Source organism: Pelodiscus sinensis, chromosome 22 (assembly GCF_049634645.1).
Source record: "Pelodiscus sinensis isolate JC-2024 chromosome 22, ASM4963464v1, whole genome shotgun sequence".
Lineage (NCBI taxonomy): Eukaryota > Metazoa > Chordata > Testudines > Trionychidae > Pelodiscus > Pelodiscus sinensis.
In genome coordinates this window covers 24,286,248-24,309,740 of record NC_134732.1, presented here as the reverse complement: position 1 = coordinate 24,309,740, position 23,493 = coordinate 24,286,248, and the positions used below count along the sequence as shown (strand labels likewise).

At 39.4% G+C, this 23,493-nt stretch overlaps 1 protein-coding gene across 2 annotated transcripts in view; it reads right to left on the bottom strand.

The window, feature by feature from the left end:
• NEK6 (NIMA related kinase 6) overlaps positions 1-23,493 on the bottom strand; it is a 125,340-nt gene that overhangs the window by 31,508 nt on the left and 70,339 nt on the right. For both annotated transcript variants that reach the window (XM_075905661.1, XM_075905662.1), the window contains 4 exons: positions 22,154-22,294; positions 20,562-20,624; positions 11,058-11,168; positions 3,294-3,402 (listed from right to left, as the gene is read on the bottom strand). In XM_075905661.1, coding sequence (XP_075761776.1) covers positions 3,294-3,402; positions 11,058-11,168; positions 20,562-20,624; positions 22,154-22,294 — 424 coding nt within the window. The remainder of the gene's footprint in view (positions 1-3,293; positions 3,403-11,057; positions 11,169-20,561; positions 20,625-22,153; positions 22,295-23,493) is intronic.

Genomic DNA, 23,493 nt, shown 5'->3' with positions numbered 1-23,493 from the left:
GGACAAGGAGGTCAAAGTCACAAAAGGTTATCTGGTTGTAATACTGCAATAGAAGCTTAGCCCGGAGCCTCCTCTGCACAAAAGAGAGACTCAATCAGAGCCATGTTTCTGCACAGCTTTGATAGGCTGAATCTTCTAAGACTTCAAGACACATAAAAAACCCAAGCATACTTCTCACTACAGCCGAAATATTAGCAAGGGGAAAGTAGTCGGAAAATAGCATAACAAAAGCGGTAACCTCTCTCACTCAGGGAAATCGAAGAAATATTTAAGTCCAGATTCCCTTTGGAAATATCACATGTGCACAGAGAACTATTTATTATGGTTGACTTTCCCCTTATATCAAAGGCTAATCTACATGCCCAAAACTGATTCACATTTTGTGAAAAGGACAGTGACTTATATAGATGGTCTAAATTTTTTGTATCGGGCTTAAGATTAATATTTGCAAACTGTACTGTGCTGTTGGTAGCATGATCTTGTGCTTCAGTTGGCGTTGGGAATACAAGGAGACTCAGATTCTATTTTCAGTTCTGAGTTATGTCATAAATGGCCACTCAAGGGACCACCAAAACTGCCTGTTTAATACAGGGGAGTCCCTCCTAATGCAGGGGGAGCCATATCTCCACACAGAACATTTTGAGGATATGAGAGGGAAGTCACCTAATTAGGACGAGCTTGTACATGGTTCATTCTACCACTCATTCCCTTTTCTTATCAACTTGTTCACTGACTATCAGTCCCCTGGTAAGCAGGGGCAGCCCGTCCATATAGGCGAACTAGGCAGTTGCTTAGGGCGCCAAATTAAATGGGGCGCCAAATGGTGGCGCAATATCATTGAGGGGTTTGGAGGCGGGGGCGCTGATTGCATAGTTCGTCTAGGGCGCCAGTTGCTGGCAGCTAGTCTAGGGCCACCCCTGCTGGTAAGTAACAAATGTATCTGTAAGACAGATTAGCATTATTTTGTACCTTTCACACTGAAATGCACTGCAATGGGCGGGAACTAGCTTGTGAATAGAACATGCAGTTACAAGCAGGCAGGGAACTCACCAAGCAAGGATTCACCTCAGGAATCTAACTTAATAATTTCATCTATCTTTAAAAAAAATATTGTTTAAATGCTGTTTAATAGATTTCTAAGGCCTGAAGAAACCACTGTGATCCTTTAGTCTGTCCTCCTGTATTACACAGACAATAGGGATTTCTACACATATAATTTCTGCTACAAGTTTAATGGCTGTGGTAAAAAAGAATATATTTAGAAAAACATCAAATCTTGATTTAAAAATTGCTAGTCATGGACTGATCTTCCCATTCTAAAATACTGAATGTTCATTATATCAGTATATATGGATCTGGACAGGGGACTGATCCAGAGCCAACAAAAATCCATGGTGACAAGTATCAGAGGGGTAGCAGTGTTAGTCCGAATCTGTATAAACAACAAGAAGTCCTGTGGCACCTTGTAGACTCACAGATTTATTGGAGCATAAGCTTTTGTGGGCAAAGACCCACTTCCACATGCATCTGACGAAGTGGGTCTTTGCCCATGAAAGCTTAAGCTCCAATAAAACTGTGAGTCTATAAGGTGCCACAGGACTTCTCGCTGTTTATTAAAATCTATGGGACTCTTTCTTTTGATTTCAACAGGGCTCAGCTCAGGCATTAGCATATTTGCTTCACCGTACGAGAGGCTTAGTGGGGGACAATGTCATAATCTGAATGCAGAATGCTTCTGCCACGTGGATTGCATAGTCTTCAACATCTGGACATCTCATAAAGGAACAGTAACGCACAATCCCTGCAGTGCCTCATACCTTGCATTGAATCAAAGATGGCTCCCACGGACAGGACAAGAAAATGACACTCTCCATGCAGAGTTTTGTATGAGGCTACTATTCTGAAGAATCTCAAGAAAGCATAAGCAAACACTGCTGTAGCAGAATGCATTTCTAATTGGAAATGTCTAACATGTGACTGTTCGAGTCCAACATTTGGAAACAAAGATAATTCTAAACCAGAACAGCAGATTTTAATCAGGGAGAAGGTGGAGGGCTTTGGGGTTTGTTTTACTTTTGTAAGGACGTTGCCGACAGCTTTGTCTCATATCCCCTTCCACCCTTTACCAAAAAAGAGAACAATTTCATTTTCCACAAGTCTAATAACCTAAAAAGCAATGCAGGAAAGCTCTCAATTGCCTTCGCTTCTCTCAAACCCTTCCCTCCCCTCAGTATTGCAAGGAAAATGAGTAACTGAGAGAAAGCAGCAAAATGTGAATGTGGCAAGAGGGAGGGGTCCTCTCCAGGAAAGCAACTAAAAACATGGAATAGAAGGTAGCTAGCCCACCCAGCTGAATATGCATCTCACTCAAAAAGCAGAGCTTTTACTTTGCCCAACACATCCCGCCTGACATGACACGGTCGGGGGTTCTATACGAAATATTTTGTACACTTAAAGGACAAAGTAACTGGAGCTCAGTATCCCCAAGCTGAACCCCATGTCACTATGTATACCAGTGAATCCTCTTTCCTCTGAATTATACTAGTCTGTGTACATGACAGACTACTATCATTTGCAGTCTAAATCAGGCATACCTGGAAGGCTGCAGGAGGCAACTCTGTAGGAATGGAATTCTAGTTCTCTCTTTGCTGGCAAATTGAGCAACGCATTTGCCATTTGTAATGGAATGGAATTAAGAAGCAGGAGAGACTGGTATTTGCTCCTTTTGGGGGTGCCTTTGCACTTCCTGGGTCAAGTCCTTCACAAAACATTTCATTTGTGCTACAAGGGGAAATGGAATTTTTGGATAGAGCCCAAAGTGATGAAAAGTTCTAAGACAAGAGCTAGAAAAATAATCAATGAACACTGAGAATGGGGTAAAAAAAAAGTTTGAAACATATCCATATTAATATTCCCAAATCAGTCCGAGACAGAAAAAATCCCCTAAACCCTAAGGTCACAGGAAATACAATTAAGATTATTTCTTAAGACTTCACTGCAGCTACTAATCTGAGTATTTTACTTCTGACACGTTTATAATGGCAGGTTTGACACTTCTAGTTAATATCAGTGTCTGGAATAGAAAGCAGCTCATCTTCATAACACCATATTCACTTCGGACTGAATCTTCTAACAAGGAGGCAAAAGACACAAGGAGATATCTATCTTGCGAGCACCAGTCTATCTCTAAACATGCACTGGCTGAACATCAGCATAATTGTTTTTGAATGTGGGCGCTTACTAATTGGAACATTATATTAGTATTCAGTGAAAAGAGACTGAATTAATGTTACCTCTGTGCATCACCCTGCGGGAGTGCATGTGTTCGACTGCACTGCATAACTGCACAAAATATTTCCACACCGTCCTTTCTGGGATTAACCGTTTCTGCTTTTTAAAATACTGTGAAAATAAATAAATAAATATCAGTGAAGAAGCAACATATCTGTCTCACTCCTGGATTCATGTTAGTGAGCTGTCGACTGTTCATGTCCACCAGATCAGCAGAGGCATGGCTCGTCTTCTTATTAGCATTTAACTCCTTCTCCGTGTATGTAAACTTTAATGCAATTCACTAATTAACAACCATTATGAAAAATATGCTTAAATAGGTTTGACATTTTTGAATGGACACCAATTATAATTAGCATTAATCTCCTTAATTACCTTGCAAAACATATTTTATGCCTCAAAACAACAAATGTCTGGAGTATTTTGCCTTAAGTAACAAAGGACTTTTTTTTTAAACCCAACATCTTGTAGTTGTTCATCATTAATGTACAGTCTACTAACAAAGATAATCATTTTCTCCATTTTCATCTTCCTTCCCCCCCTTCCAAAAAAAAAAAAAAAACAACCAACCCCCACCCTACCATGGAATCAACAGAATATCCCCAGTTCTGATGTAATAATATATCCCTAAGAATTCACACAGAGACATAACTCTTGGGAAAGAGAAACTGTCTCACAACAAAAATAAAAGCCGACTACCGGGAAGCAAACATTGAGATTGTAAGCTCTTTGGGACAGACTGTCCCACCCTGGCTTTGCATGTAGTACAACGCATTGGACGTGCCTGCTCCCGCCAACACCACAGCAGGGGTCCACCCCCCACCCTCACTGGAAGCAATGGGGAAAGCAAAGCAAGCAGACCCAGTTCGCTCTGCTCCTCCGGCTGTGTCACCTTTGGGAGGAATGGGGCCACCCTCCACAAGTTCCAGCAGGAAGTGGAGCAAGGTGGCCGGGTGAGCGAAGCAAGCTGGGGCTGCCTGTTTTGCTTCTTCTGCCACTGCTGGCGCCAGGCAGCATCAGTTGGGGGAAGAGGCGGGGAGGATGTGAAGCAAGGGAGCAGCAGGGGCAGGAAGAGGCAGGGACTAGGGGGGCGGGGGGGTTGGTCCTAGCCCTTTACCAATCATATGGCTGGTAGCCCCATGGGTTCCCCCTCACCAGTCGCCTCTGAGTTCAATGGAGCCCTGGTCCTTTGGGCCCCTGTGCATTGCTAGAACATAAATTAATAATCATAATCACCACCACATATAACAGCCATAAATTGTCTACACTTATCTGGAGTAGTTTTATGTGCTATTCCCCAAGACGTAAATAAAGAAAGGCATCGAGTTGTCACCAGTATAACCCAGGGCAGACGTTGCTGCAATATCCTCACTAACCGGGCACCTCCCTCTCATCCTGTGATTCTCCTCTCAAAACTCACTTCATTGGGTTACCTTTCCCTTGGCTGGCCAGGACTTGTTCTCTCCTTAGCAACTGTCACTGGGTGCTAACCCAATTCTTTTTATTTATACATTTACAGTTAGAGAACCAACAACATGTATATGAACCTCTGTTAAATGTTTCTTATGGTCCTCCTTTCATAGAATCCTAGAACCCTAGAACTGGAAGGGACCTCAAGAGACCACTGAGTCCAGCGCCCTCATGGCAGGGCAGACCAAGCACCGTCTAGACCATCCCTGATAGATGTCTATCTAACCTGTTCTTAAATATCTTCAGGGATGGAGAGTCCACAGATTTGCCCTGTAAGGTATAATTTAGAATACTGTGATCACTTCTGGACAGGGAGCTGTGATTTTTTTTGCTAAGGTGTCGTGCACCCTTCTGATGGGCTACCATTTGCTTTACACCAACAAGTATAAGAATTTTCACAAAAAACCTTAAGAGGAGGAATAAAGGTGCTAGATTGGGTGAAAGTTGCCCATTTTGTATGTGTCCCTCTTAATACAGACAGCTGATGCCTGTTGTGACATTGAGCATTTTATATGAAAACCATGTGAATCAAATAATAGCAAAAATTTATCTTGCAGATCAGCCGTGAAAGGGTGTAACTGTGCAATTCGCCAAAAGGCAAACCTGACAGCTTGCAGCAGTTTGAAACCAAAGCCTAAGAGCAGAGTGCAGCAGAACTGCAGAGGTGATGGATAAAGTGTTATTTACACCATAATATTAGCTTAATTCTCATTAAAGTATTTAAGTGAAGATATGTTAGACCACAAGTGGTAATTTTCTAAATGTCATGTCCAATAAGATTTGCCTGACATTTACTAGAAAGCCAAAATTCTCCAGTGGGTTATACAGCAACACTCTGTTACATCAGCTTTATAATAGCTCATAAATAATGCAGGCGACAGGGACATGACAAAGACGTCCCTGTTTTTATCACTCTCACACCTTCAGAGTGTTGTTATTGCTGTTCCTACCACCTCCCTGAAGCATAAGACTAACATACGTCTAAACAAGGAGGGAGGAGGAGAAGGAGGAGGAAGGGGGAATCAAACAACCTAATCCATTAATATTTTGATTCTATTGAAGCACTACAAAACACAATTCCTTGTTTCAGTCCAGGGCCTGGTTGAGATCCTGAAGAATCTGTCAACAGGATCACTAAAGAGAGCCGGTTCTAGCTTTTTGCTCTTCACTGCTGTTTGCTACCCCAAGAAAGAGACAACCACAGCTCTTCACCTATTCGACCACAGAGCAGGTATAGTGCCAACTGCAGTGGAATGCCAATAGAGTCTTCCCTTTCCAGTTCTGGCTTGTATTTAATTTTTTAAACATTTTAAGTTCTGCACACACAGAAATTCTCTCTACAGGTTTGTCTCAAATGAAAACACATAATCTGTATCTTGGGAGAGGGGGAAAATCAATGCCCCTTTCCTTTTATAAACAGACAAGTCCATAAAATATGTACTAGTAATAGCACCACCGTCTAGTCCAAACGAAGGGCAGACAGATCTGCCCTACCGCTTATGTTGATCTAACTCATGTCACTTAGAGTTGTGAAAAAGACACCTCCTTGAGCAACACAAAGTCACAGGTACATAAGCGCAGGCCACAGGAGCATGATGTTGGTGGGAGAGACTCCTGCAGACACAGCTTCCACCTCTCATAGAGGTGGAGAAATTCTGCGGACACAAGAGAGGTTCTCCTGTCAGCACTGACACACTGCATCAGGGCAACTGTGCCAGCGTAGCAGTTCTACGGTAGACATCCCCTTGGAATCATCACAATTAATTTTTAGAGAAAGTCTCCCAAACAGGAAATGAAAAATACTAAAAGCTGAAATAATCAACCCTGAATGGTACGTTTGTGTTTATCACTTTTATGAAAAGTTCATTAAAGCCAGACAAAAATGTGAAAATTCTTCATCAGATACAGTAATATTACCAAATGATGTAGGCATCACTTTTTAAAACTAAGCAGACTCTACTCAAAAATTTACACAGCAGGATGGTCGTTGCTCTAATACTTGCTTTCAGAATGGTTCTTTTCTTTCCCCACATTTTTAAATGCAAATACTGAAAAGCCTATGATAAACCTTGGTGTTTTCTGGGATCTCTTGGGAGAAGGAGTAACATGCAGTCAACAGCAACAATGGTAATCTTGAAAGCACATGGAAGATTAAACAATAATTATGAGCTTCCCTCAAGGGCCTGGCTTTCTCCCTGCTCTATGTAGGCTAGTATATTCAGGAAATAGTATTACCTTTACACAGGTCACTGCATGAAGCCATCTTCAGCATGAATGTACAGCACATTGGCAATACACTAGCGTTAGCATAATCATACACTTTTCTGAGTCACCAGCGCCACAAATACTGATTTTTGGATGTTAACAGCATTAACTGTGTATGGATAAGTGCAGTGGCTGAAAACTTTAGGCTGCCCCATAAGCTCTCTACCATATGTCCATTCCCAGCTAACTCCTGCTCTCCTTGATGAAGCAAATTCCTTTTCTGAAATGCAGATTTTCCCTGACACTGTAAATTTAGCCACTAACTATGGGCTAAATGGCTAACTTGATTGACAGGCTTTGGCCTGATGCCTCATAGCTGAGCTGACAGAGAAAACAAATCTGTTAATCAGGTACTTTAGCTGTGACAACAAGGAAGAAGTGAACTTTCCAAAATGTTCATTTATGATAATTACAGAATGATGATGGCAAAAACAGGTAAAATATGGAGAGAAGGTTAAGAGTGCTAACAAACATGATATACCACATCTGTTCTCACAGGGGATGGATGTCTAAAGATTAACGTGTCAAAGAAAATACAAAAGCAGGTGATAACAGCTTAACTAAAGCTGGTTCCAACAATACAAGTATTCCTAAGAGCAACATCAGAGAAGAGAAAATACTTGGAAATTTTCTCAATCCTAAATCCCTGTAGTGAAGGAAAGTCAATATACTTTTTGAAATGTCTTCAGTGTAGCAGACATTGTGGCTAGTTACCCTACAATAATTAAACGTGCCTAGCAATCATAGACTGGGTAAACCAGCCTTGCAAAATACATATCCTCTTGCTACTTTTGGACAGAACATTTGTTCTTTGTTCCTTACCTATCATGATGGGCATTTTTTTAAGCCAGTTTTGCAAGACTGGCATGTCTACACAGAATAGGTTCATGCCAATGTTGCTCACAATAGAATGGATTAGGAAACGGATCTGCAATGTTACAGTGTGAAAACCCCAGTTCGCATAGGGCATTCAAGACTTCTAAATTCCAGGGGAGAAGACAAGTCCACCTTTCTTCATAAACAATTTTGGAAACAAAGATTATTGAGGCAGCTGCGGAAGGGGGAAAGGAGCAAGAGCAGAACACACTGAGGAAAAGAACAAGAAAAAATAAACAAGTTTCAGAGGAGTGGGTGTGTGAGTCTGTTTCAGCCAAACAGATGAGGAGTCCCTGTGGCACCTTAAACACGAACACATTTATTGGGACATAAGCTTTGTGGTCTGGAACCCACTGATGAAATAATTTACAGTTCATGAAAGCTTATGCTCAACTAAAGAAAAAAGCAGATAGTTAAAGAGAAAGCTGATCTGAGAAAGGTGAAAAAAGAAACATTAAGAATATTCAAGTTCATGGATCTAGAGTAGGTGCTGGCAGCCTTTTCAAAACAAAGAGCCAAACTACATCAAAATTCAGAACAAGAGGTCAACAGAGAGCAGTATAAGAATGCCCATTTGCATGACTGAAAATATACAACCTAATATTATAGATAATTGATATGATAATAATAGCATCAATGAAACATTGGACTCATTGACTTTATTAATGGGACTTCTGCTGCATCTTTTTGCACATTTCTTTGACGTTCACATCATAACTGGTCAAATCCAGCTTCATGCGGGCATTCAGGGTTCTGACAATCAAATGGCAGGGGGCTGGGGATGTGGGGGTGCAGGAGTCGGGGTTGGGGTATGTGAGGGGTTCAGGACAGGCGGTTCAGGTGTATGATGGACTCAAGGCACAGGGTTGGGGGGAGGGCGGCGTGAAGGTAGGGAGGATAAGAGAGCAGCTAGACGTAGGGAGGTGGTGGGTCCTCCAGTAGCCCAATGGATAAGGCATCAGCCTCCAGAGCCTGGGGCTGTGGGCTTGAGTCCCCACCGCAGCCCTGGGAGCAGCCACCACCTGCCTACCCAGGGCTGGAGCCTGCATCAGCTGAAGGGGGGGGAGGGAGATAGCTCAGTGGTTTGAGCATTGGCCTGCTAAACCCAAGGTTGTGAATTCAATCCTTGAGGGGGACATTAGGGCATCTGTTAGCGATGGTACTTGGTCCTGCCATGAGGGCAGGGGACTCAACTTGATGGCCTCTCAAGGTCCCTTCCAGCTCTATGAGATAGGTATATCTCCATATATGAAAGGTAGGGAGGATAAGGCAACCACTGAAGGTAGGCCAGGTTCAACACTGGCACAATGGACATTGACCCAGCCTCCGGAGCCTGAGGTTGTGAGTTCAAATTCACCACCACCAGGGTGGGGCAGACAACCCACTGTATCAGAGTTGGGATTTTCCATTTAAATTTAAAAAGTTGCATGTATTTTGGGAATGACAGAAGAGCCATAGGTTGCTGATCCCTGTCCTAGAGTATGAGCAGTTCCCAGTGAAGCTCCCACGCAATGAAACAGACAAGGGGAAGAGGAGAAATGCAGGGTAGTCAAGCTGGGAGATTCTACCAATCAGAAGAAGGCAAAAATTATAAACACTATCAGAAGGAAGAAGTGTATTCAAAAAGGCCATTAAGGGTGACTGTAAGGGCAGGACAAAATTCAGATACACTAGTATTGAATTTTCATACTCCATCTCTAATTAAAAGGCCAAGACAATAAGAATTAACAGCTGATGAACTAACATGTTAGGTCCTGTAAAAAATTGGGAGGAGTCATGCAAATCTATATAAAACTTCCAAGTAGGAAGCCTTTAGGGAAATATGCGTAATCCCAAAAGGGATTTCCCCTCCTAGGGCTTGTCTAAACTGCTTTCCTTTTTCGAAAGAGGAAATGCAAATGAAGTGCTGATTAGCATTTTCTCATGCTTAATTTGCATATCCTCTTCCAATCCTTTTTTCAGAAGAAGTTTTTGTGCAAAAGAAAGCAGTCTAAATGCGGCTTTTTTGCGCAAGCCCCCTTTTTTCGAAAGAACCTGTAAACCTGATTTTGAGGAATAAGGGTTCTTTCGAAAAAAAGGGGGCTTTGCGCAAAAAACGCTTCCAAAAAAGGATATGCAAATGAAGCATGAGAAAATGCTAATCAGTGCTTCATTTGCATTTCCTCTTTCGGAAGAGGAAAGCAGTCTAGACAAGCCCTTAATCATTTTTTCCCCTTGCCAAAAACATCAGGCTCACTTCTCTTCCTCCTTCCCCTTCTTTTTGTGCTTGTTTGTATGTACAGGTAGAGAGAGAAGGAAGGCTACATCAAATACGATAGCTTTGCATGTTGCTCCACAGCTAGCTGATGATAATTCCGGTGTGCTCCAAATGTAAATTCTGAAGACTAGTGCTCTGAGTCGAGCCCATCCTCCCATGCCCACAAGTTTCACAAAATAAAGGGAAGGAAGGCTCTAGTGACACTGAGGACTGAAAGGACATCCTAATTTTTGTTTATTTGGTGTGGGGGAGGGGGAGGTTTGTGCTCTAAATAATACATATCTGAAGTTACACCAATCAGAATAAAAATTTAAAATATCACCATTCCTCATGCTTCTGATTTGAAAAACAAAAATACATGCTAAACTGTTCAGATCACCTTCTCCCTTTCCTTTTAGTTGTATTTTCATGTAAGGGATTATCAAACGAACAAACCACAATACAAGTATCCATAAGATTTTCAGGCTTAAAATGATTCCTCACATGCTTTAATCAGCATTGGAAATAATCATTTAAGCTTAGTCTCTAACATTCTAGTAAAATTCCAACACCACCACTCATTCACAATACATTTTATAGTTTTTCTATATTTCCTTATATTGTGTAACTTTGTCAGGTTTATTTGATTTTCACTTAGGAAACAGTTCTGGTTTTAAGCTTGTTGAAATTTTCATTGAAATGGCCTCCTACAAGCAAGAGGGGAATCGGATCTCAAGTTTCTAGTATGGACTAGGGATGTTACATATCGGTTAACTGAATAGTCGATTAACTTCATGAATTCTTACCAGTTAATCAACTATACTATTACATCCCTACTATGGACCTTCTTGCAACTGCCCCCTGAATTTTAGAATAACGGGATGCCCTTAGTTTGCCTCAAGAATTGGTATGTTCTTACCTTAATCATCTGAGAGAGATCACCTGCATCTGCCAGTTCCAGGACAATGTTCAGTTCATTGTCTTCAATAAAAGAATCCAAATATTTAATTATATTGGGGTGGTTCAGTTGCTGCAGAGAGAAAGAGCAACAGAGAAAGTACAAAGTGAATATGGTACATAAAAGGTGCTTCTGTAATGGCGACTCACAAATATACCGCCCATCAGTGTTTGTTCCCATAACTGTTCTACAGAAATACCCTTAATGAAAAGGCAAGGCTATGGTATTAGGCTATGGTATTTGCTGTGTATCCCTAGACAAACAAGGATGCGTGGTGAAACAATACAGATTCTCTCTCATGTGTACCAGGCAAATGAGAAAGCCAAGCAGTCTTTTGTAATGAGCAATTAGTTCCATGGTTGAGGTCAAAAGGTCTTTTTTGTTGTAGGTTCAGATCTTCAGTACCTGTATTTAACATCACAGTCTTGGAAGAAACTTGGTCTGAGCTACAATTATTGGGATTTCATTTTTTTTAATTAATAGCAAGTCCCACCATGCTACTAGTATGTTTGTTATAGCAGAGCTTCAAATCCCCATTAAGGATCAGTGTGCAAACTTACTAGATACTACTCTGCAGATATGGTCTCTGCCCCACCAAAATACAAAGGGCAGGGGAAGGACTACAACATACTTGATTACACACTGTTCATTAATTCTGACTTTTTCTTTTAAAACTGTATTTATGGTTAAACCTCAGTTAAAAGAGAATTTGAACTATGCCTTTATCAGGTTGATATTTTTGCATTTAATCCTATCTTTTTTGTGTGGATTTACAATTAAGCTTAGAATATTAAAAACTTGCCTATTTCTAATGTTATATTTGACTTTATCCCTCATTTTTTCTATTTGTTAAAAAAATATTTTTAATCCGTGTCTATAATTTCAGTATATTTAACCCATAGCTTTATTTTAAAAATGTTAACCCATACAGAGCTTTTTCAGAAGAAATCATAAAACAACTGAAAATGTAAGCACTTAATATTTAGATAATGAAAGGCAAAATGAGCAATTTGGATCATATTTCAGCCTTTTTTGCCTGTACTGGGTCTTGAATAAGCTTAGGTAAATATTAATGTTGCCACAATTAAAGGTTTGCTTCAATACAAATGAAGGTGCCAAACCTATGAACACTTGATTGTCTACCTTTGTGAGCATGAATATACACACTGACATGAATTATGGCAATTACCACCACTAACACTTCAGGTTAAATACGTGGCTAGGTGGAGCTATTATGGGGACCACTTATCCTGAAGCATTAATGTGTTCACAACCAACACATTTATTCCTTGGAAAGTACAGCACACAAGAAAGTAAGCTCCTTCAGAAATCATGTTTTACAAAAAATCTGCTATGAATCAGTATCAGAAAAGGGGGTTATCTGAAATTCTTGCATACCTGGCACTGAAGATCATTAGATAGACAAATTCTGCAGCAGAAACTCTTAAACAAAATAACTAGTCAAAAGTAAGGAAAGATTACAAAGCCCTGAAAAGTCAAGTGTGGACTCAAAATGTGTGGATTCCAGGCTTTTCAACTATTTTGATACTGTGCCCTAACTTATGAAAAAACGTCTCCAATAGCTTCCTGGGAACTGATACCTGAGATGCATCCATCTATGATGAAAGGATCCAAAGAATCCTAATGCATGGGTCTGGAAATACAGGATGCATTATTATAGTTTCTGTCTGAAGTCCATGATAGCAAAAAAATTGTAAAGGAAGCAGGTGTGTGTGCTTTCAAAGAGAACAAAATATTATTTCCTCATTACCCCAGTCCTATTAATCAAGCCCAGCACAAGGAAGCCAGCCTATTGTTCCATGCGCAGTATTATTCATGAGGAAGCTTATATTATCTGAGACACGGATTCTGCTGAGTTTTATCTGGAAATTATTCTCAAAATAAACTTATTCCTGACTTAGCGTGGGAGGCAAGACTTGATGAGTACCAGAGGTCTCTTCTAGCCCTACATTTAAATGATTCTACCAACTGTTCCCTACATGTCTCGGAAGAGATATCACTTGCCTGTATTCCAATTCTATTACAGGACAATGATCAATCTCAGGGGTGTTCCCATCACTTGTCTACAATATGGTGACAAGCTCAACATCCATTCTGTATAGTTATGCGCTTTGACTATTTTTTATTGTTTTTATAATGGTTAATTCAGATTTCATGCCTTTAAATAGCTTTTGTTTTTTAGAAAGTGCAGGATGAGAGGATTTGCACACTAACATACACTATAATATTTTCCTCCTGTTTTCTGATCGTATTAGGCATTATTACCAGGTCTAAATTAAGAAATAAAAACAGCATATTACAATTTCTGTTTTAATATTTTAATGTCTGGTTCTCTTAACAAAACTGACAACAATGATGACTAGGAACATACCACATGTATTTTGATTTCTGTGTTCCCTCTCTGCCTCTCTGAGCTACACTTTTCTATTTTATAAGTTTGAAGTCCAATAAAAATAAATTTTAAAAAATAAAAAATGGCATTTCATCGAGCAAAATGTAGTGACTCCTGTTTGTCTATTTCACGGGTTAGTGAGCTGACAGAAACACTGTTATTACCCATCATGTTAATCACTCTGCTCTGCATGAGCATTAGGGGATAGATTCTCCTTCGCAATGCCTGGACACTAACTCACATTAGTGCTAATGGGATTCATGTGTAGGCATCAAGAGAAGACTATTCACACAAGCCTGAACTTAAAAATAAAAATAGTCAAGGCATTTCAGCTGAATATTTTTTAAAAAGGTCTCCCTTCAGGTGTGTGGATCCACTGCCCTTCTAGTCACAGAGTCAGATGTTCCCCGCAGAACTAATCAACATGACATTGCTCTGCCCCCAGTACTGGAGCTATGTGCATGCTCTTCAGGCTTGCCTGTGAACTTGCCTCCCAGTAGTCACTAATGGCTTAGCAAACTTGATACAGGAATTCTCTCTACGCAACCCAAGTCCTAGGCTTCTTCTCCACTACAGTCAGGATTGCCACTGCTGCGATTGATCCACCGGAGGAGGGCCCTAGCTAGAGGGTATACTAACAGCCACTAAATCAACCACCAATTGCTCAGCCATCAGCTCCGGTACTCCACCAGAATGAGATGAGTAAGGGGAGTCACTGGAGAGTTTTTTCTGTTGATCCAGGAGGTTTGCACCCCGCACCTGCAGTAAGTAGATCTAAGATATGTCAACTTGAATTACGCTACTAGCATAACTCAAATTGTATAACCTGGATCAACTTTTCCCCCACTAGTATAGATCTACCCCAAGTCTTCTGGCTGGTACCCAATACATACGTGTGTGTTGAGATTAGCTATCTTTGTGAGCTGGTCTCCCATCATTTCCCCTTTGAACCTATGTTGTTATGAGCAGGAGATGAATACCAATTCCTCTAGAGTCCATTAGGGCTGTTCCTAGCGAGCTAACCAGAAAAGATTCCAACTCTGCCACCTAGCACATCAGGCCAGCACACCCACCAACATTTTGGATTGTATAGAGGGATTTATTTTTAACCTTTACATCTGGGCACCGCATTTCAAGAAAGATATGGAGAAATTGGAGAGGGTCCAGAGAAGAGCAACAAGAATGATTAAAGGTCTAGAGAACATGGCCTATGAAGGAAGGCTGAAAGAATTGGTTTTTTTTAGTTTAGAAAAGAGAAGATTGAGGGGGGACATGATAGCAGTTTTCAGGTATCTAAAGGGTGTCATACGGAGGAGGGAGAAAACTTGTTCATCTTGGCCTCTGAGGACAGAACAAGAAGCAATGGGTTTAAACGGCAGCAAGGGAGATTTAGGTTGGACATTAGGAAAAAGTTCCTAACAGTCAGGGTAGTCAAACACTGGCATAAATTTCCCAGGGAGGTTGTGGAATCTCCAACTCTGGAGATATTTAAGAATAGGTTAGATAAATGTCTATCAGGGATGGTCTAGACAGTACTTGGTCCTGCCATGAGGGCAGGGGATTGGACTCGATGACCTCTCGAGGTCCCTTCCAGTCCTAGTATTCTATGATTCTATGATCTTATTTCCCACAACTCTGAACCCCGTCACCAAAGAACATCCAATAAAGTCACACTGGTGAATAAGATACATGACTGAAGCTGAGATCCTTTCCCCTTCTCCAGCCTCGCCCCTCTTCCCCCAAATGCTTGTGCATACACGTGGCAGGGAAGCGATGGAGGCGGTTACTTGAAATTTCTAATTTTTTGACAGAAGGAAACTGCATAACCTTAATTCTCTCAAATCGTTACACGCACAAAACAGCACAAAATGCCCTAGCTTGGGTTATTGACATTTTCTCATTTCTTTAATGCAACCTAAAAGTTTGATGGCAGTTAATGCCTGATGTGTATGCACAGCAATGCTGTCAGCAAGAGGCATGCAGAAGAGCAAGCCTTCTCCAAATGAGCGAGTGTGTTGGCTCCCTGCTGCCGATTATAGTCATATTACTGAGTTATTTTACTCCCTCTTTTTCCTAGGCTGGTTTCTGATGGGCTATTTGATTTTTTTACTGTTCCAGTACAGTTTCTATTACTTCTAAATGTGAACGTTTTTTTCAATTAACCTAACAAGCATAAAAACAGTATGTTTGTAACCATATAGGAATTTTTAATCAAAAGAAAGCAGAGTCAAAGCATCATTTTGACACAGATTCACTGCAGCAAGCCTGTCTGAATCCTTCAACAACAACAAAAACTATGGAGTCTAACTTGATATATTAAAAAGTTGGGTAAATTGTTTTCATTTGGTATTTACTCAAAATTTACAAGTATAAGTACCCAAACTCATTACTTGGCGAGGTTCCAAATAAAATATTACTGATAGACTTTGATTGTATGTCTGTAGACCTATTAGTAGTACACTGACTTGAATGGGACTTAGTACATTTTAAGTAGTTTGCTGAATCCAGTACTCTTTATTAGGCATGGCTTTTTATTTAAGACAAAAATGAACAACTGCCTTTATCAAATAATCCAATTATCAATAATATTTAAAAGGACAGAAGTTATTCATTTTTACATAATTGATACAGCAAGAGTTGGGGTGTTCATATGGATATTTATTGCACATTAAGTTATTCATTTGAAAAAAAAATAGTAGTGACTTTGAAATGTATTGCACAATAATATAATGAAAACAATTAAGGCCAGTTTTCGTTAAAAATGGGGAAAAAGTTTAAAAGAAAAAATTCCAGGGGAATTCTCTGTGCCATGCCATGGGAGATCAAATGTCTTCTTCAACACAAACTGGGCTCACACTGTTAAAACCTTGCTCCTTTCTCAAAACATGGACTTGTTCTGCCTCATGCCTTATGAGTAGAAACATCCACTGCACCATCCTCAATTTGTACTGCAAGGCACATTATACCTATACAGCCGGTCCCCAAGTTGCGAACAGTCGACTTACGACTGTTTGCAGTTACGACCAAAACTTTTGTAAATGGTGGACCCTGAGTTACGAACACAATCCGCACTTACGAACAGCACGGTCGTGTGTAACTCTATGGGGTCCGACTTACGAACAAACTGAGTTACGACCAATTGCTTGGTCCGTAACCGTTTCGTAAGTCAGAGAGAGGCTGTATCAAGTTTTGAAATGTGAAATACAACTTTTTCTTAGAACCACCTCTGTAAAATGACCTTCAGTTATTTATATATAGCTGTAAGAACAACCAGCCTGGGAGCTATCAATTAACAAGAGATGAGTTGCAAATATTGATTTGACAAGTTATTAGCTTTACAGCACTGAGTGAAGTGCATTCCAGTTGCTGACACTGACAGACATACTGAAGCTGGTCTCTTAAAACCATCCCTAGTCTCTAAACAAAACCTTGAACAACTCTGCCTCTCAGTCTTTTGGGAATATAACTTGCCTCTGTATCAAATTATCAAAAAATGCTGACCTGTACAATGTCATTAAAAATGCTTCTCAACTTTTGACATTTATAACTTTCATTGCTCTTAGTTGTGATTTGTTCAGTTGCTCAGAAGCTGACTTATATAAATCTTGGGTAAAATCCGTCATTTTGTTGGATCTTTCATTTGAAAGCTAATAGACATTTGAAAGATGTGCCCTATCAGCAGTATCAACTAATATATCCCTTGTGCATTTGCAATGCAATATGATTTATCAAACTGCATTTTTAAACCATACTTTGAGCTCCAGCTTATTTGATGGGGCTATGTAACACAACCAGTGACAATTATTCACAGCACAACACGATTATTCTTTACTGCATTTTTCAACCAGGACTTTATATTGTCAAGAGGGGAGACAGACTTGTGACAGTTATGCTTAAAATTCCCCAATTCACAATCATTTTATATAGCAAGTAATTAAAAACACAATTCAAAGTATGTTATCACACGGCAATAAATAAGGATCAAAATGCAGAAAACTTGGGAGACTGCAGTGTCTCCTGAAATGGAAAAAAAAAAGTAAAAAGAAGATCCCTGTATTATGAAGTCTGTGATTTTTTTTAAATGAATGAATTTTAAAATTCTCTTATTTGTCACTGCTTTTGCACTATGAATGAATTGCAGAACTTAAATAGATAGAAAGTGATTATCAAATATGCACCTTCACTTTTTTCTAATCAGTTCCGCTTCCTGTTTCTCTCTCACACACAAGTACAATGCTGAAGTGCTTGAGTTGCAAATGCTGGAGAGTGATTGGTGTTAAAGAACAAAAAAATGAAGTTTAATTTGAAAGTATTATCAGGTCTTACAATATGTTTCAAAAATATATTCACTGAGCCCTATAGTACACTTGCATTTAAGCAGGGAATACCTACCCATTGCACATACAAGTTGCAATGTAAAATGGATAGAAAAATCAATTCAGACATAAAATATGAATTGGACTAGATTCATTTCCAACCTCAAAGTGGCACAGATTTTGTTTGTTTTTGAGTAAAAAAAAAAAAAATCTAAAAAAAATCAACAGCTACATTTTAGGTTTAAGTGAGCTGGCAACCTCTCTACAACAGAAGCTTCATCCTACTGATTTTCATCAGAAAAATCTCATTCCTATCTAGCTTAGAGTGAGCAAAGACACATATTAAGTTATCCTGGCAAGATTACTCAAACTTCAAACACTTAAGGTAAAATTTACATTAAACAATTTAAATTTAACATTTTAACAATTTTTCTGTTTTCAGTGGTTTTAAGTGGTTACATTTTTCTATAAAGGTAAGTGCCATGTTAGCATAAGTTACTGTAGATTTCAAACTAAAATGGCTTTTTGTCCCTAAAAATCTATCTTGGATAATGTATGCGTCTGTGTATACGTTGGTAATATTTTTAAATAAATCAATTTTAAAAATGAATTAATAAATGTACTTCCCCAACTATGGAATAAGAACCATAAACTAAGTCTCTGTGGCCTGTGATGCACAAATGTGGCATATTTGTTGTTCTTTAGAAGATAGCTATCACATTTTTCAGGACACACCATAATTTACTTGATCTTGAACAGGTAAGTCTGCCCAACTTGCACATTCTGGCTAAGTTACAGCCTGATCCAACTGCCATTGACCTCAAAGGGATTTGGATCTGGCCCTCAATTCTGCCAGCTGAAAACACATATACCAAGAGATAGTGTGAGAACAAGAGTCGTCAAAGAGCTAAAAATGGAGGAAATAAACAAATTTTAAACAGCAATACAGTGGATGGAGAAGTGTTAATTATCTCGACATGCCATACCATTTCTTACTGCGCTTTTCACAATCCAGACTGTACAGTATTCACAGCGTGACATCTGGCTCCTTGGTGAGCTTTACACAGAAAGATTTGGAGTTGCCTCTAGTCATCTCATACAGTTAGGATGATAATTGACCGTCTAGGCTCCCTTGTCATCTTGGATATTTTATTTTCACTCACCTTTGATTCTGATAAATTTGCACATACTATCCTGAATAAGTCCAGGGCAAACATATGATGATGCCCCCAACTAAACAATCCTTGTGTAATAGCTGAATTGCCAGGAACTAAATTCTCTTGGTGAATTGTAAATGTGGCATTATTTTCTCTTTCATTAGACACTCTTTAGCAGCTAGACTAAATGCACACAAACAGCTCTGATACAATTCTAACTGTATGTCCATATCATATAACTGCCGCAGACTGACCAGGCTTTCCTCTACAGGAGTAGGATATCTGATACTTGGAGGAAGAGCTAATTCCTACTGGTGTACTGACACCCCATTCTGCAGATGTAAAGAGAGATGAAATAACATGGCTTCCAGTTGGATAAGCGCTGGTGTGAATTCCAGCTGTTACCACCATGAAGCTACTGCAGGATGTTCTCCTCAGGCCATCAATTTGTGTATACACAAACTCACACCGATAGATGCCCTTGTGGCAGTAGCTTTGGAAAGGTAGACCCTTGCACATTAACTGATTAAAACTCATTCTTGTCATGACAGAGCAGCAACAACCATATGATCCAACTGCAGAAGCTGAAGCTGGGTTTTTATTACCAGAGGTCACATGTAAAGTCTATCAGGGTATAAACTACCTGATTACCGAACCACTAGCCAGAGTCAAGAGAGCCAGAAGAGGCAAGTTGCACTAATTTCCTGACACCAATTTCCAAATTTTATTTTGTTCATCACCTACTGGCAGAGCCTATCTCCTTGAGTAAAAATGGCACAAAGTGGCGTATTTAAATTTGTTCTGTCCTCTATTACTATAGAAAAAAAGAGGGATGTGTGTACTGTGGGGAAAAAAACATAAATCATCAGCACTTCAATAATCTCAGTTCACACAAGGACTCAGACACATAGACTGCACACAAATACACAATACTCTCTGGCCAAAACTTGGCCAGCATCAATGCATAATCACTGGTAAGAAAAATTACCTCCCAGCCAGTGTACCTACCATGCTGTATGCAAGATCTATGGAAGTGAAAAAATAAACATGTGCACAAGGCAAAAAGGATCAGAATGGATACTACCCTAGAGGGGTTCTCAAACTGGGGGATCCTTCACAGGGTCACATGGTTATTCTGTGGGGGATGGGTGGTCACAAGCTATCAATCAGCCTCTACCCTCAAACTCCACTTCCCTCCGGCATTTGTAATAATGTTAAACATAAATAAGTGTTTTTAATTCATAAGCGAAGTTACACTCAGAGGCTTGCTGTGTGAAAGGGATCAGCTGTACAAAAGTTTGAGGACCACTGCCCTAGAGCTCTAAAGGGCAGAGAACTAAAAACATCTAAGAGGTGAGCCAAAGGGCATGTACTGCACAAAATGTCTACAAAAACGAATTAGGTAAATTGCCCTACTACCAAAGAGGAATGCACTGCAAACTCTAGAGAGGAGTTGTAAATATGTGTCATCTAACTTGATTTGTCACACAAGACAAACAGTAATCTGCCTGGATGGACAGAAAACAAAATTATCTCAAAGAGGAAAAGCTAAATATTAAGTCTCTGTATAAATTCTTACCTTCAGAAGGTCAATCTCTTTAATGCAGTCCTGTCTGGCCTTGGCATCCATCATTTCGAATATCTTCAATGTAAGGCAAAAGTGAAATATTAAAAAAAAAAAATCAAGCAACCAGATAGTTGTAGTCAGATTTTAAAAGCAGCATTGGTTTTCTTGCTTTGCCTTTCTTAATGGGCATAAGTATCCTATTGTATTCACCAGACTTGCACCTGGTTGACATATTCTTTGTTTTAAAAGCACTACAAATTAGCAAGCAGAAAAATTAACATTAGCACCTATTGGCAACATGCTAAATAGTAGGGAAAATGAGATTTTAGTTTGTGGATGTTTTGCCTATTTGGTGACCTTAAAAAACAGAGCTTCTTAATTTAACACTTTTCACATTGTGCACAAAATATATTTCTATTCTCTCTTTAAACACTTCAGAGCTGTACTTCCTTTCACAGATTCCCCTCCATTAATTAAGATTAATTAGCATTAATATTCATTCTCTAATAATCGGAAAGCAATTCACTGATAATGGGAATGTAAAAGATCTGCTGAAGGATTAAAGAAAAATTTCTTCAAGCAAAACACTTTTCAAAACATTACATTATACTTTAATCCAAGTTACAAGTTCGTACTATATTTGCATGACATGTCTTTAGAATTTTGTTTTAAACAATATAACTAATGATAGTAGAAAAACGACTAATTTCTTTTTGTCTTCCATCAACGAAAGTCTGGCCTTGGAATATCTTTGTTCATCATGTCAGCTGCTCCTCTACTTCCAAACACTAATGACTCAGATGAGAAGAGCAGTGAGCTACCATTTCCATCCCTTACTCTACATCCTCAACCATCTGCCCCTTTTCAGTCATCCGGCCTTTCTTCACATTCAGTATTCTCGTCTGATAGCACATATCAAGATGCCAGGTTCCTAATCTTATGGCTGTGCATATTAAAGCCTTTCTTTTTATACATAATTTCAATCAAAACTGAAATGGCCATAGTCTCATAAAAATTAAAGGAAAATGAAAAGTAGTATGAAATGTCAATCCTTACACTGGTGATACCAAAATTGTCTAGCCATTTCTAGACCTAAAGGTCACAAGGGATCAAGATTTTGTGGCACAAGCACATTAACTACACTCTGGATGTGTCTGCCCTACGTGGAATAACCAAGGAAGAGGATTAGGCGGAGAAAGCAGAGAGTCAGGGCTTGGGTTCTGCTCCCAGTTAATACCACTGATTCACTTTGTGACACTAGGTAAACCAGCTAATCTTTGTCTTCATGTATCCATCTGTGAAACGGGTATGATAGTACTTGCATCAAATAGGCTTTATCCCTCTTAATTAGTGTTTATGAAACTTGTTTGAGCCTTTCAAAGGTGTTGTTCTATATGAAAGTCAAAAATAAACTAATGTTCACAATAGCAATTAAGGAGAAAAGGACTTCTAAAACAGCTTTCTGTTCCTCTGGTTTACTTCCACTGGTGACAAAATTCTCAAGGAGAAGCAAGCACTTCACTGTCACATCTGTGCAAAGTAAGTAGACATCTCAAATCTTTCTTTTACTTGCAATACAATAAACTACAATTTTAAACGCTCACCTGAACTTTCTTTAATGCCACAGTTTTTCTGTCCAGAAGGCAAGTTGCTTTGTAGACTTCACTGAATTGCCCACGGCCAATCTTTTTCTCTATCTGAAAATCTGCCAAGGTGCAGTGATATGGATATGATGTCAAATGCCTCTGTTTATTCAAAAGAAATAAAAACAGCCAGTGAACTAGAAAAATCTGACAAAAACATGCACCAGTTTTTCTCCACACCCTCTCCTTTTCTCACTCACAGCCAACACCTTATATGGCTTGAGATAATCATAGTACGTATTGTGCCACTGTACCGGGAGTACAAAAGTCAGGAGGCCAAAGAAAACTCCACTTTCCATAAAGTGGCTGATTTCTCTCTCTGATCACAACTTTCCCTTTCTGCTTCAGACCACTTCCATTAAAGTACTGACCACAATGAATATTCAGTGCCACTGCGGAAAACTCAGCACAGATCCAGGATGTCCTACAAAATGTATCAGTGTAGAAAAATAAACTGTTACGTGGCATCAAATGGATTGACTGCATATTAAAGCCAGCAAATCCCCATACACTTCACAAGATTGTTTTACAGATCCAGTAAGCAACATAGCCTTTCAGATCAAGTTAAATAAAAACAGTCAATTTATCTAATGCTTCTTTGGGGGCTGCAAGAATTTTAAATCTTGCGTAATATTTGTAGCAGCAAAATTTTCATTCCATAACACCGCTGGCAAACTCTTTCACTTCTTATGTACTTCTGCACTTTTGTGTATTACCTACTTTAAAACAACAAGGAGTCTTGTGACACCTTAAAGACTAACAGATTTATTTGGGCATAAGCTTTGTGGGGAAACTCCCATTTCATCAGATGTTTTTGCAGATAAAGATGTAACACGGCTACCGCTCCGAGACTTGTCACTACTTTAAAATATTACCCATAGAAAATCCAAACATAAATCTGAGCGCATTAGTTAACTCTAATGGTTACAGAACAATTGTCCTGAAATAAAAATAAAACCGTAATCCTGCTAATACTTTTGGTCTTATTTCTGATGTGCAAGAGCTGAATCTGGACTGATTAATCTATGGACACATTTATCTGTAAATATATTCATTTTTAGTCTAATTCCACTGATGTTACTTGTCTACTTTAGTTAGTTAAAATAAGGAAAAAAGGCAATAAAGAGAGTAGGCTGGTCTCATGTGTAAATAACTAATTAGTCCAAACTGCTGTCTCCCCAGTTACTTGCCCTCAGATCAACTTTGCATATTATTTTCACCAGGGACAGATTGAATTCTACTTTCAAGCAATCTCAGGTAAATATGTGGTTAGGCAGGTATACACAATATAACAAGCATTA